General features: G+C 47.8%; 1 protein-coding gene across 1 annotated transcript; it reads right to left on the reverse strand.

The window, feature by feature from the left end:
* Positions 1-4,447: 4,447 nt before the first annotated feature.
* Tmem238l (transmembrane protein 238 like) lies at positions 4,448-12,475 on the reverse strand. Its single transcript, XM_041665256.1, has 2 exons — positions 12,022-12,475; positions 4,448-4,571 (listed from the first exon to the last, which is right to left on the reverse strand). The coding sequence occupies exon 1, from the start codon at positions 12,364-12,366 to the stop codon at positions 12,127-12,129; it is 240 nt and encodes a 79-aa protein (XP_041521190.1). The 5' UTR covers positions 12,367-12,475; the 3' UTR covers positions 4,448-4,571; positions 12,022-12,126.
* Positions 12,476-13,339: the final 864 nt, after the last annotated feature.

A 13,339-nucleotide genomic window follows, 5' to 3' on the forward strand; every position in this document is an offset into this window, starting at 1 on the left:
GACTACTTAAGTATTCCTAGGTAGCTTCAGAGGCCAAGAGCTGAGGATTGTGGCCCTGGAGTCTTCCTCAGATGATAGGCTCCAAGCAGGGCAAGAGTCAAGCCTCCAAGTGCTTTGAGCCAAGAAGTGGGCGTGTCCTCCGGGAAAGACAGCCATAGGGTAGGAGGCTGATGGAAGGTGAGGACTGGTGGCTAAGATGGGCTCAGGAGTGGGAGGCCATCAGAGCCAATACTGAACATGGGGTATTCCCTAGTGGATATTGTCTGGGTCTCCTCACTATGGAATAGACCAGGGTCTTGGGAACAAGAGAAGCAGAGTAAAGAAGAAAAAGGTTTCTGAGGACTGGGCTAGTGCTGAAGCAACTGATTTGGGAAAAGAGCTAGGAAAGAAGGCAGAAACAACGTGCTGGCTATATCTACTTATTTTTCTTTGCTGATTTAGGGAGTTTGGGGACAGCATGCTGTGGACCACAGCGCATGGCAGGGGCAGGGACAGAATGGATCCTCCTTACCCCCAGAAGTTACCAACTTCAAATGCTGAAGAAACTTCCAGTGTCTGGAACCTGGGTGGGCTGTGGCCAGCTATTACTTCTGGTTGTATTAAAGTGAATATAAATACAAGAGTTTAGGACTGTAAAACCAGAGACAGGGGATGTCTTTCTGGAGGCTTCGCAGATGCACCTGAATCTTCTGATATTTTAATTATAACCTATGACCTCACGGTCCCTCAGTCAGTGCCCTGTCAGCCACTCAGGCCATGACCTGGTGGAGCTTTCAGTCCCATGGCCTCAAGCTCTGCCACGGCCACCATATGTAGGTTTAAGTTAAGTCTCTATCATTCTATTTATCAATAAGACTCAGGAGTCAAAGGTTGGGGTAAAAACCTGCTAGCTCAGAGAGGCTGAGTAGCAACTAGCTGACCTTGCTTTTTGGCCAGAGACACCTCAACAGACACACCTCCTTCCTCGTCCCAGAACCAAGATGAAGCTCAAACTCCAGGCCCCGCCCTTTCCTTCCTGTGTGGCTTCTCTATCCAAATTGCTGCCTTCTCTATGGCCAATTCCAGTCGGTTCTACTCCCGATTCAAGATATAACTATATTGGGGAGCCTTGGGAGCGTCAGTGTGTGATCAACATATCCCACAGCAGACAGGCACCACCACGGGAATCCATTTATTTAGCGCTCATATATGCATAGAGAGCTTTTTCACAGGGTAAACTTGGGCGTCTTAGACCCATAGCCAGATGCTGGGATTCTGAGCTTCCCATCCCGGTGTCTCTGACAAAGGCAGTTTGGCTACCACCTTTGTTTTTCTGGCTGGCCTCTAGCCTGGTGTCCCTACCCTGCCAGGAAAGTTGTGGGAGTCTTGGAACAGACTCTCCAACACACGAACAGATTTATCTATCTGCTAGTTGGCACTTACTGCTTCGTTTCTCTGGCAGGTGATCACTATGTCTCCTGAACCGATACAACCCAAGCATGTGCTGGATGAGGACCCAGTAACAACCTCAGAAAATAAACATAGATCCTTGATGCGGGAGGAAGCAGAGCAAACTCAGAAAACATCTGTTTCCTTAAACACTCATGCTTGTCTTTCCAACTCCATTGCCCTCGGGGTTGGCCTTTAGCCGGGCTCTTTGACCCTTCACGCAGATAACATTTCTGAACCCACCTCAACCGTAACAGAGTCAACTTGCACGCTAGCCATGGGGAGCTTCCCTATTCCCACCTACGTAATTTCACTGAGAAATGAGTTGAATCTAGGGCACTTGGAGGTAATTGGTTGGGAGTGAACCATCTTTCCCTCTAGAATGTCCATCTCCCCCAGGCTTTGTGGGCTTTGTGATGAAGAACACCTACCAAGTGTGTGTAGGCAGGGGCTACTGATTCTAGGTGCGTGGGAAAACCCAGCTGCTCTCCCTAGGAACCTACTGTTGTGTGAGCAGTGATGAGAAGAGCCAAGATGGAGGCAGATCAGACCTAACTTGGCTTAATCTGACCACATGATGAACACCTATGCATTCAGCATTCTGGCATCTGGGGTGACACAGAACAGTGTGGTGTCCTACTCATTCCCTGGGGCAAAGCACAGCCAGGTTGGTGCCTGAGGTGTGACTCACTTGCAGCAGGAGTCTGCCTCAGTTCCCCTGGCCTGAGCTGCTTGCTTGCTTGTTACTGCCTGAGGCTCTTCGTGACTGGGGAGAAGCCAGCCAACCACTCCCAAAGGGAAGAGAGTACTTAATTGACAGTATAGAGTCTGCAAACCTAGATCTGCCACGTTCAACACTTTGAACTTGGGAGAACTGCCTCACATGTGGGTTTCCCTCTCTGCAAGATGACTAGGGTCTTGGGGATCTCCTCTGTGTGTCATGGGCACTAATGGCAAGAGGAAACACACGAAGTTTTACTAGGAAGGCAGAGTCTTAGATGCTTTCTACACTCACTGAATTTGAAGCTGCATTTAAGAAGATTCCCGACAGTTGAGGGAGCGTGGCTCCACAGTCTCTTTTAGCCTTTGCACCTGAGCATTTGTACCTTAAGGAGTCTCAGAGCTGCAGATGTGCAGCTGTGGACTGAGCTTTGCTGCAGAAGAGTTTCCCCCAGTTTCCATATGCCCTGTGGGTGCGTTCCTTTGCCGGCTGTTGCTCTCAAAGGTAGCAACAAGATAACTGATAAATTCCAGGAGCTCTTTCTCTGTGAGTCAACATTTCCTTCTATGATAGTCCTTGAAGGGCTAGAGGGATAACCTTATCACAGATTGCTGGATACTCGCTGCCCAAGTCCATGGTCAGATGCTCCATCCTGTAAAAGCATCTGCTAACTGGGAAGATGATTCAAGTTAATGTCTTCTAAGTAGATCCAGGATGGATGTATGCACCCAACAGTCTTCATCTTGCCATTCTTAGACTAGGAGCAAGAGGGGAACAAAAGAGTGCATAGCATCCGGGACCCTGCAGTGCAGGCTTTGTGTGAGGTGGGAATCTCAGCTCTGTCTTTCTTTGGTGTGGACATATGCTCTGGGCTGAGCGTGAGCCTAGTTTTTCTCTGTGAGTGCAGATGAGGCTGTTGTTGAGCGAGAGTCAGAGACTGCATTTGGTATCTAGTCAAAGAAACGGAGACTGGTTCCATTTCTGGAATTAAATAAGAGCAGCAGCAATAACAACAATAACAAACAAAACACCCAACTGTGCTGGCCTCAGGAAGACAAGCTGCTGGGACTCCAGCATAGTGTCTTCCTAAGGACTTTGATTACTTGCCCTATTCCTTACTGTGATGATAGTGGGACCTCAGGTAAGAGGTGGTCTCTTCTGGGTATGAGGTCAGCTCCCACACACAAATTTCCACCAGATACAATTGATAGGGTCACGAATGAAGGAGGTCAAGGAAGGTTCTGGATAGAAGGACAATCTTTCTTTTTAATGGAATGTTCTTTCATCATGTCTGTTCAGGTTTCTGAATCCATCTTTGAACTAAGAAGCCAAGCTGCTAGCTGAGCCCAGAGAAGCCAGAAGAATCCATGGGTCAGGGCTAAACCCTGTGCTCTGTGTGTTCCCTTCAGTGAGCATTGCACTCACAGTAGACTTCTGAGGTAAATAAATGGGAAGGTAGTGGGCTAAAGCTGAGGGGACGGGAATGGTTTGCCATCGTACAGACTCAGAATCAACATCATGTCACATAACAACATACCCATGTAACCATGTCTTTATTTAGGCAACTGACCCATACCATGAAAGATATGGGGCAATTTAAAGGAAACATGTACATTTAGGGCATAATATAAATACAAAGTGCAAAATCAGACCATGGGAAACATAAATTAGTGGAGCAGGTCAGCCCGGGATACCAAACAGAGCACATCTCTCCGTTTGGCCCAGGAATAGTGGTCTTCATGAGATACTGGGGTCAGGCTCTATTGGATTACATGTACTTAGAAATACAGTCTTGTCCTTGAAGTCATGAACAACCCACAGACTTCACAGAAGAAGCCTAGAGCACTTGTCAAAATAAAATGCCTGAAGGTTTCGGTAGACCTGAAGCTCAATGTGAGCAGCCCCATGGCCTGGCTCTCTCTGCACCTAGGTGGGCCTGTGTGAGCAGTGCCAGCATACTCATCAGTATAAAGAGTCCCCTGGCATGCACTTTAGCTGTGCATTCATGATTCAGTATCCTGTGTGTCCGCTGAATGGTGGGATGAAGGGGAGCCAGGGGCTCGGAGTCCAGTGACCATCAAAGGGACATGCCAGCAGTCTTACGTAATGCATGTTCATGGGAGACTCTGGCCGGGTGTCTGCGCTTGATTCCAATGGGCAGTTCTTTGAAAGTACTTTGGCCAGAGGCTTCCTTGGTATCGAAGTCTGTAGCAGAATGGTTCCTATAAAAGCCCCGCGGGTGGAACTTCATGGTTTCTCAGTCCCTCACAAACTTCTAGAATGGTGACAGCAGCCTCAGCAGGATGCTTGGGCTCCAGATAGGGCCCTGTTGTCACGGTCATTTGTGGCTACCCTTGTAGGTGATGTGAAGGCTTCATCACGGCAGCATCTGGGTTGTTCTTGGATACTACCAGAGGATGCGCTGCAAAGAGAGCACATCTTGATTTACTTCTTCTGTGCTAGACAGACCCATGCTAGACAAAAATAGATGAGATTCAATGGCCATGCTTGGGTCTAAGTCCCAGTGCCCAAGTCCCTCAACACCCACCAAATTTTCTTGGGCTACTGAAAACAAATCAGAGACCTGGATTTCTTCCACCTACCAAATGGAAGTTTGAGTCCTTTATTCTGACTTGGAAGCAATGAAATTAAGCAATTGATTCAGATGCTTACATAAAAGGTACTTATCAAATATTAACTCCTTCAAGACAAAGCTCATGCTTTGTCTTGGGCTTTTGATTCTTCACCCTCCCACATTTCCAGAGGTTCATCTTTGTGTAGTCCTCTCCACCCCCTTTTTGTCCTCTGTTCACCATCTCATTCAGTTCCTATATCCATCCCCTCTAAGGGAATCCTACTCCATCAGGCCATTGTCCTGCCTCTTCAATCTCATCACCAAACGCTTGGAAGACTGCCCTGTACCCAGGCCTTGTGCATCTCAACAGCCACTCCAGAAGGAGCACTCATCTGGTCTTTCCCAACTGTTTACTGATAAAGGCTCATTGCTGAGACTTGTCACCTTTTCTGAGACTTCAACATTCTCAGTAACTCTGAAATGTACCATGGCCAGTCCTCCATGCTGGATATCAGGTTTTCCTTTGTCCTCTTTGCCACCTTCATTGTGATGCTCCCTAATTATTACTGGGAACTTCACTTGGACTACCCAAGTGACATTCCCCATCCCATTCTCTAAGTGCAGGCATGGCCCATAGCTCTGACCTTGCCTTGCATGGGAAGCATCAGTGACTTGGCCAGATACTGGGCATACTTTTTTATAAAGGGCTAGGTGATGTGGGATTCCCCTCTGTATGCTGTGAATACCACTGGTTGATAAAGAAGCTACTTTGGGCCTATTGCAGTGAAGAATAGGGCAAGGTGGCAATTCTAAGCAGATAAAGGTGGAAAGAAGACAGAGTCAGGAAGATGTTATATAGCTGCCAAGGAGAAAGACACTCACGGGAGCCTGCTGGAATCTTGCTGGTAGGCCAAGACCTCATGGTGTCGCACAGGTTGATAGAGATGGGTTAATTTAAGATATAAGAGCTAGCTAGAAATATGCCTAAGTTATTGGCCCAGCAGAGTCTTAATTAATACAGTTCCTGTGTGATTATTTCCGGTCTGGGAGGTCAGAAATGAACAAGCAGCCTCTGCTTACAGCCAGGTAGTCAATAGTTTAAACTATTCAACCCTTCTACTATTCCATAAAACAGCCAGGTGTAATACCAGAAGTCAAAGAACTGAGAGCCAATGAAGCTTTACTTACAAAAGTAAGAGGCAGGCCAGATTTGGCCAGAGGCCATACCTGCCGATGCCCAGTCATGTAGAAAGAGTATGAGCTAACGCTGATGCAGAGGGCTTCACAGTTTAGCTCTATTGCATTGCTCAGCAGGTTAGTCACTATGCACCTTGTCATCCTTATCTGGGAAGATGACCATGATGATGATGGTGGTGATAGTAATGAGGAGGAGGAAAAGGAAGAAGAGGAGGAGGCCCATGATACTTTTCTCAAAGCATTGATAGTGTGGTAAAATGGAATAACTGCAGTACCTTGGATCCTGGCCTGGAGTCTTAGTGTTCCTCCCACGCCTCCATTCTCCCCCAGAGTCTGTAGTATCCCCTTTCCCCCAAGCCTGTTCTCTCTTTACAATCTCATCAGCAGTCATATCTTCAACCCTGCCTCCAGCTCCACGTTGGATCTCTTTTCTGAGTTAAGCAATACACACACTCAACCCCAGTTGAGTAGTTTTGTTCATACACTCCATTTGTTCAAACTCTCCAGGCTTGAGGGAAAAATGCATCACTTTAGTCAAACATGGCTTCTCCTGACCTCTCTTGTCACAGGAATGGTGATACTTTCTGAGCCTTTGCTACAGCATCCCCCAGCAGCTGAGCAAGGCGGTCCCTTCTGTTAGGATGTCTCTGTGCTCTCCCACCTCCCCTCTCAGAGCCATCATTCCTCTCCAAACTTTTCTTACTGAACCCTTGCACTCTGGGGTGTCCCCCATCTCCTAACTCATTGCATTCACACTATCGAGTTACTCTTCCCAAAGAATGGGGGAAATGACCATTCCCCAATCTCTAATGGCAACATCCCCACCCACATCAAGCACGAGAAGTCCCACTTAGTGTTAAGAGTCCTGGATGGACTACATGGAAGACCCCTAAGTCCAAAACATTTATTTAACCTACTCAGAGATCCCTATATTTTTTTAGTCTCTAAGGCTCTCTCTTTCCAGGCTAATCTTGCCTATGCCATCTCTAGCTGTCAAATTTGTATTTGTTTCTCAGGGCCGGGCCAGACATCTGAATCTCCCTGTGGTTGGATGCATGACCCTTGTTTTCAGTTAGGGGCTCTGCTCCTCTCACTCCAGCTTTCAGAGCCTGCACAAGGTTGGGCTTATCTCCCAGACCGCACTTTCCTGGGTTCTTCTGGGAAGCAGTGTGCACTTTCAATACCTCTCCCCTCAGATTAGAAATCCCTGGGGGGACTTAAGAGATGCTTGGCTGTTCACACAGTCCCAGTACTGTGTCTGTTCTGGGCATGGACTTGCTGAGCAATTGTGGGTGCCCTTTTACACAGCTAACCTTTGAGCAGACAAAGCAGTAGCTTGGGCAGAGGAGAGAAAGTACCTGCTTGAGAAGCCAATGCAGAGGAATAAGTTTCACTTTCCAGGGCTCTGGGCCTTGAGCCTTGTATACCTTTCGGCCTTGATGGCAGAGTGGCAAGTGCGGGTGATAGTTCCACGATGGGTGTGAATAAGTGGGATGGAAGCCATAGGACATTTGTGTACAGTGAGGAAGGGATGTATCTACGTGCGTCTAGTATATTCATATGTCAATATGGTGAAGGAGGCAATCGGGGAGCATGTATGTTTAGTGTACTGCTAAGTGGTAGAATATGTGTTGGAAGTGAATGAAAAGGCAAGAGAGTGTGTGTATATGCGTGTGCGTGTGTGCGTGTGCGTGCGTGCGTGCGTGTGTGTGTATGTGTGTGTGTGTATTTGGGGTGGAAATTATCTTATCCTACTTGCAAATAGACAATAGTCTTCACCTGACTTTTCCTGGGGACTTATCTTTATGGGACGTGCCCAAGAAATTAAAAAAAAAAAAAAACAACAAATGAACAAACAAAAAAACCAATCAGGGAGCAAACAACCTGGAAGCACAGTGGCCAAGAGATAAAAATCAAAGCAAGGAGGTCTCACTTTGTACACAGTTGGGCTGTAAAAACAAGCCAGTCATTCCAGTCATTTTGAAACAGCCTTTGAGGTTTAGCACCAGCTGCCCCCCTGCCTCTGGAGAAGAGGCAGGTTGTAGGCTAAGGGCTGGCAGAGCAGCCAGGTCACCGCTCTGCCTTGCAGCTGACCAGGAATGTGATCTCTTAGCCCTGGGGCAGGGTGGATCAGGTCCTATCAACTTCATCTCACCAGTCTCCCAAAGATGTGGGAGGTGATGTGGCCTTGGCCTCTGAACTCAGGAATCTGTTTCTTTTCCCCAGACCCCACTCCGAAAGCTGAGAACTGGCTAAACCAGTTACAATTGCCATAAATCATAAATAGAGTTGGTGATTATACTGAGGCCAAAGGTTGCAGAATGCAAGGGAATTGACAGCAAAGATCTTGGAGAGGTGGTGCTGGGCACCGGAGGAAGTGTTCAAGGAAAACACTACTTCCTATGCAAGTTCAGTGGTAAACTACTGAAGAACCAGCGTCCTAGATGAGAAGACCGTGTGGACTGGGGCTCTGGATTCCTGCTCTCTCACTCTGCCTTAAACTCCTGGTCTCTCTGGGGATCTTTGACTTGCACTACTTGATCAAAGATTCATTACAAAGGGACGGACAATGACTTGTCCAAGGTCATAAAAGAGCAGAAAGGCTATGCTCCTACTTGGTACCACTCTATTGCAGGGATGGAGAGAAAGGTCACTGGTGACCTGGTGGCTTTGAAGGCCTCCTATATTCAGACTTTGAAGGATGGAAAAGTGAAAGTGCTCTTGGAATGACTTGTGCTCCATGGAGAAGACACTGGGTAGCCCCAAATCTGAAAATCCAGATGAGCCTGAGTCAAAACCTGCCAGCATCCACTCCCATTGCTACCCACACAAAACAAAAGTAGGAAAACCAAAACACCCTCTTAACACCATGCACTGCCTTAAGCATTGATCACACTGGGTATTGTAATTAAAAAAAAAAAGTGGTGTGTGAGAGAAAGGTGTTTGAGACAGAGTTCATGTGGAGGGGTTTTTATTAGGGGAAAGGGAGCGTAAACAGAGGAAAGAGGAGCCGTAAGACTGGTCTCTGGGGACGGCAGCAACAGAAGAGAAGAGAGAGGCAGAGAGAGAAGGGGAGAGAGAAACAGAGAATGAGAGAGATGGGAGGTGGACAGGGTTCTTTCAAAAGGGAGAGTAGTGAATGTGCACAGGAGGTGCTCTTAGTGGCTACAGCTGAGAAGGGCAGGCCAGTACAGATGCTGGAATGCTAACACTGGGGAATGCTGCTTTTTTGCCTAATATGCCTGAGGCCCTGGTTCCTGCACCAGCCTCACAGAGGCAGAACTGGTCCTAATCTTTCAGGAGTGTCTATCGGAAAGGAAGGTTCCCCTACTGTCCACTGCTCCATGCCAGCCATCAGCATGATGACAGAGGCCTCCTTTGCCTTGCTTAACCACTACCAGCAACACCCTTTGAGGTCGAGGTCATTCCTAAGGATTCGATCTCCTATCTCCACTACAGACTTGGAGACAGTTTTGCGGAAGGGAGGTAACTTTCCCTAGGTCACACAGATAGGAAGAAACAACACAGGATTCAAGGCAAATGGTATAGAACTTCAGCCCTGTCTTGGCTATTGAACTCAATTTAAAAAAAATAAATTTGGGGTGGGCTGGAGAGATGGCTCAGTGATTAAGAACATTGACTGCTCTTCCAGAGGACCTGGGTTTAATTCCCAACACCCACATGAAAGCTAACAGCTGTCTGTAACTCCAAGATCTGACATCCTCACACAGACATCAATGCAAGCAAAACACCAATGCACTTAAGATAAAAATTAATGAATTACCTAAAAATAAATTTGAAACTATATTATTTAGTGTGTGTGTGTGTGTGTGTGTGTGTGTGTGTGTTAGCAAGTGTGAAAACATGCTTTGGTGCAGTTGTAGAGGTCAAAGGACAACTTACAAGGGTCAGAATTCCCCTTCAAGCATATGGGTCTCTGTGGTTGAACTCAGATCATCAGACTTAGCCACAGGTGCCTTTTCCTACTGAGTCTTCTCTCTGGTCTGGGATTATTACACTTCTGTTGGACACAGGACAAGGAACCCAGTGCAGGACATGTCAAAACTCTGACACAAATTCTTATCACCCTGTGTGTTGTGGCTAGGATAACCTTTTGGAGACAGATTCAGTTGAATCAAGACAAAAATCCACTGATACTTTACTTCGATTAGAGGCATGACCAACATGGCTTAAGAAGGCCCTTGGCGTCTGGGCCAGACTGAGCCTTTACCTGCTGCACGATCCACCTCCTCAGCCCTTACTCTTCATCCTTCTGCCTTCTTGCTCCTTTTAGAACTGTGCCAAATTTATTCCCTCTTCTAATCAAACTCCCCTTTCCTGGGTGCTCAGCCTGCTACTACCCCCAGGAAGCCTGTGGCTCCACCTTCCAGGTTAGTTTCTGTTGGATGCCCCCGTCCTTCCTAGTCCTCAGCTCACTTTGTTACTGCACTGTTGCTAGTTTGACTGTGTGGCCAATGCCTGTTCCTCTCTCCTGACAGTGAACTCCCCGACCTGATCTTAACAGCATCTTTGGTACCTTATCTCCTTGCTTGACTCATTCCCATGGTACAGCAGGCAAACTGGAACCTTCCTTGCTCTAAAGCTTCATGATAGAAAACACGAAATGATTCTTAGCATGGCCAACTCTGAGGGACAACCACGAACTCCAGGTTTGGATTCCAGGCGGGCTTGAATGTTTAGCAACAACATTTAACACTCATATGAACCCAATCTTTTGCAAAATGCCACTCCTGCCGTATCACTTTCTGGCCTAGTTAGTGAGAGCAGAGAATAGTATCCTCATTTCTAAGGTTAAAAATGCAAAGGCTCTACCCAAGCCTCTACCCAAAGTCACCCAGTTAGGGGATGTGGAAGCCCGGTGTGAATCCTGGGGGATTCTGGTGTCTCCTTTCTCTTCTCATCTACTGGTGTGGATCCTGGGGCTTCTGCTGTCTCCCTTCTCTTCTCATCAACCGATATGGATCCTGGGGGTTCTGATGTTTCCTTTCTCTTCTCATCTACTGGTTTAGATCCTGGGGGTTCTGATGTCTCCTTTCTCTTCTCATTTACCTTTGACTCCACACTCTGCTCTATTCTCACAGCTCTGGGGCCAAATGTAGACTCCAATAAAAGAGAGAATCATTATTTCCTTCCTCCATCTCAGCAATGACCTTTGCTCCCTTACCTCCTAATCAAAAGGGAGTGTCAAGCTGCACCCACCTGCGGAGGAGGGTGTAAGATCAAACCGACCAGTGCTCCCTTGTCAGTCCTCTGGGAAGAGCTGCCATCTGACTCTGGGTTGTAATGTCCAGCCCAGTGTTGTTTTCTGGTTTCACTTCTGTGTCCAAATCTTACAGGTAGCTCTTATGTTGTTCCATGCAGTCAAGTGAGCCACTTGCCTAGCTGCGACATATGACTTGGGCAGTGAAAGCTCAAAGCCAGTTTTTAGACTTCAGGACCTCTGAGGCTGGTCTAGGCACACGTGTTTGTTCTATGTATTAGTCTTTGTGAGGAGCAGGGAAGGGGCACTTCTGAGGGAAGCAGAGTCTGCCCCACCTGATGTCAGGTGCAGGAAGGAAGCGCAAGAGAAAGGCCATTCTGGATGGTTCTGCTCTGCTTGCTCCCACACAGCCCAGCTCACACCCCCTCAGGCACACAAGGCTATTAGCAGCTGCTGGGGGAACTTTCCATACTTTCTCAAGCTAGAGCCATCCCCTGACCCCCCGTACAAGACGGGCTCTTTTCTCCCATGTTCTATACTGAAGGGATAAAGGTCGTGTGTGTGTGTGTGTGTGTGTGTGTGTGTGTGTGTGTGTGTGAGAGAGAGAGAGAGAGAGAGAGAGAGAGAGAGAGAGAGAGAGAAGTGAAATCATTGGGGCCTGCTAGAAGAAGGAAGAACATAGAGAAAATGATCCCTAAAGAGAAAGCATCCATTCCACGTTGTCCTGACTTGTCCATCACAACATTAACGTGAGCCTAGACATACAGAATCCTCAGCTGAGGCTCAGTCATCCACCCACCTGCCCATGCCATCCTGGCTTGCCCATGCCTGTCTGAGCCTCCTTTACCCCCTTGCTAGGCAGGTCTTGTGCGCACTCACCTTGTCCCAGCCGGGCATTCGGTGTGTGTGTGGGGGCTTCATGTTCAGGTGGCTCCAGGTTCCTAGCTGCATACGCCACCTGCATCTCTCTTGTCCGTGGCCACACTAGAAGTCCAGCTTCTCAAGAGGCACCTCAATATTGAGGGAATACCAGGCAAGCCAGAACAGTAGGCTCAGGGCCAGGATCAGAGCCCCTGTGTAGACGAAGAAGTCCCAGTAGTTGAGTGTGGCGAAGATCCCCACCAGCAAAAGGACCAGGCCCACAGCGTCGCTCAAAAGAGCCACAATGAGGAAAAATACACAGCGCCCGAGATGGCATCTTGTACAAGGTCTGCCCAGGAGCATTGCCCAGCGGGAGGAGTCCAGCTGCGCTCCTGGGGCTGATTTGCATGGGAGGTGGCAGTCCTGTGTTGTCTCTCCCCGTGGGTGTGAGCAAATGCATGAGCTGGTGCGTCTTGGAACAAGGAGGAAGTCCACGTGGGTCCACCTTTATGAGCCTGGCAGCCAGTGGGGCAGGATATTTCTTACCTGTTTCACGGTTCAGGAATGATCCCAGCCCAAACAATATGACATCGCTGCTGATTGGACTGGCACTGGCTGGGATCAGCAAGGCTATGTAGCTGGGAAGTGAGCCTCAGGTGGATTTGCAGGCAGAGGTCCTGTGACCCTGGAAGAGGATGCCTCCCCTGTTCTCTGATGTGAGACTCGGCCAGCCTGAAGGCCCTGAATTCCTGAGAATGGAGTCCGCACCTACTGCGAGAGTGCAGGGCTTGCCTTTTCCCGTGATTTCCACCCTGCTATTTGTTCCTGGTGGGAAAAGGAGGGATTTAGAAATTAATTACATTTGTTCTTTGTTCATGTGTGGGATTTTTGTTCTGTTTTACTTACTTTTTAATTTTTATTTTATTTTTATTTATTTATTCATTTTTTTTTGAGAAAGGGTTTCTCTGGGTAGTCTTGGCTGTCCTGGAGCTCACTCTGTAGACCAGGTTGGGCTAGAACTCCACAGAGATCCTCTTGCCTCTGCTTCCTGAGTATTGGGATTAAAGGCATATGTCACCACTGCCTGGCTCCTATGTATTTATAATGAATCCTAAATTATTGAATCCCCCCGTTATCTCTCTCACTCCTGTCTCCCCTCCCGCATATGGATAGGAGCCGCTTGACACCTGTAGATTTGGAAATGGTGCTGTAATGGTCGCTTCTTCAACACTAGCCAGTATTGTGTTGGTCTTTTGGATTCTCTGCTCGATTTCTGAAGGCTGTAAGTTCCTTAAAATGATGGACAGGAGAGATAAGAGCAGATGGGGAGACGGGG

The sequence above is a fragment of the Microtus oregoni genome, unplaced genomic scaffold (genome assembly GCF_018167655.1).
Source record: "Microtus oregoni isolate MIOR12 unplaced genomic scaffold, Mior012 000015F_ref0000493, whole genome shotgun sequence".
NCBI lineage: Eukaryota > Metazoa > Chordata > Mammalia > Rodentia > Cricetidae > Microtus > Microtus oregoni.

Coding starts and splice junctions, on each gene's coding strand:
- Tmem238l (XM_041665256.1), bottom strand. CDS start 12,366: ATGCTCCTGGGCAGACCTTGTACAAGATGCCATCTCGGGCGCTGTGTA.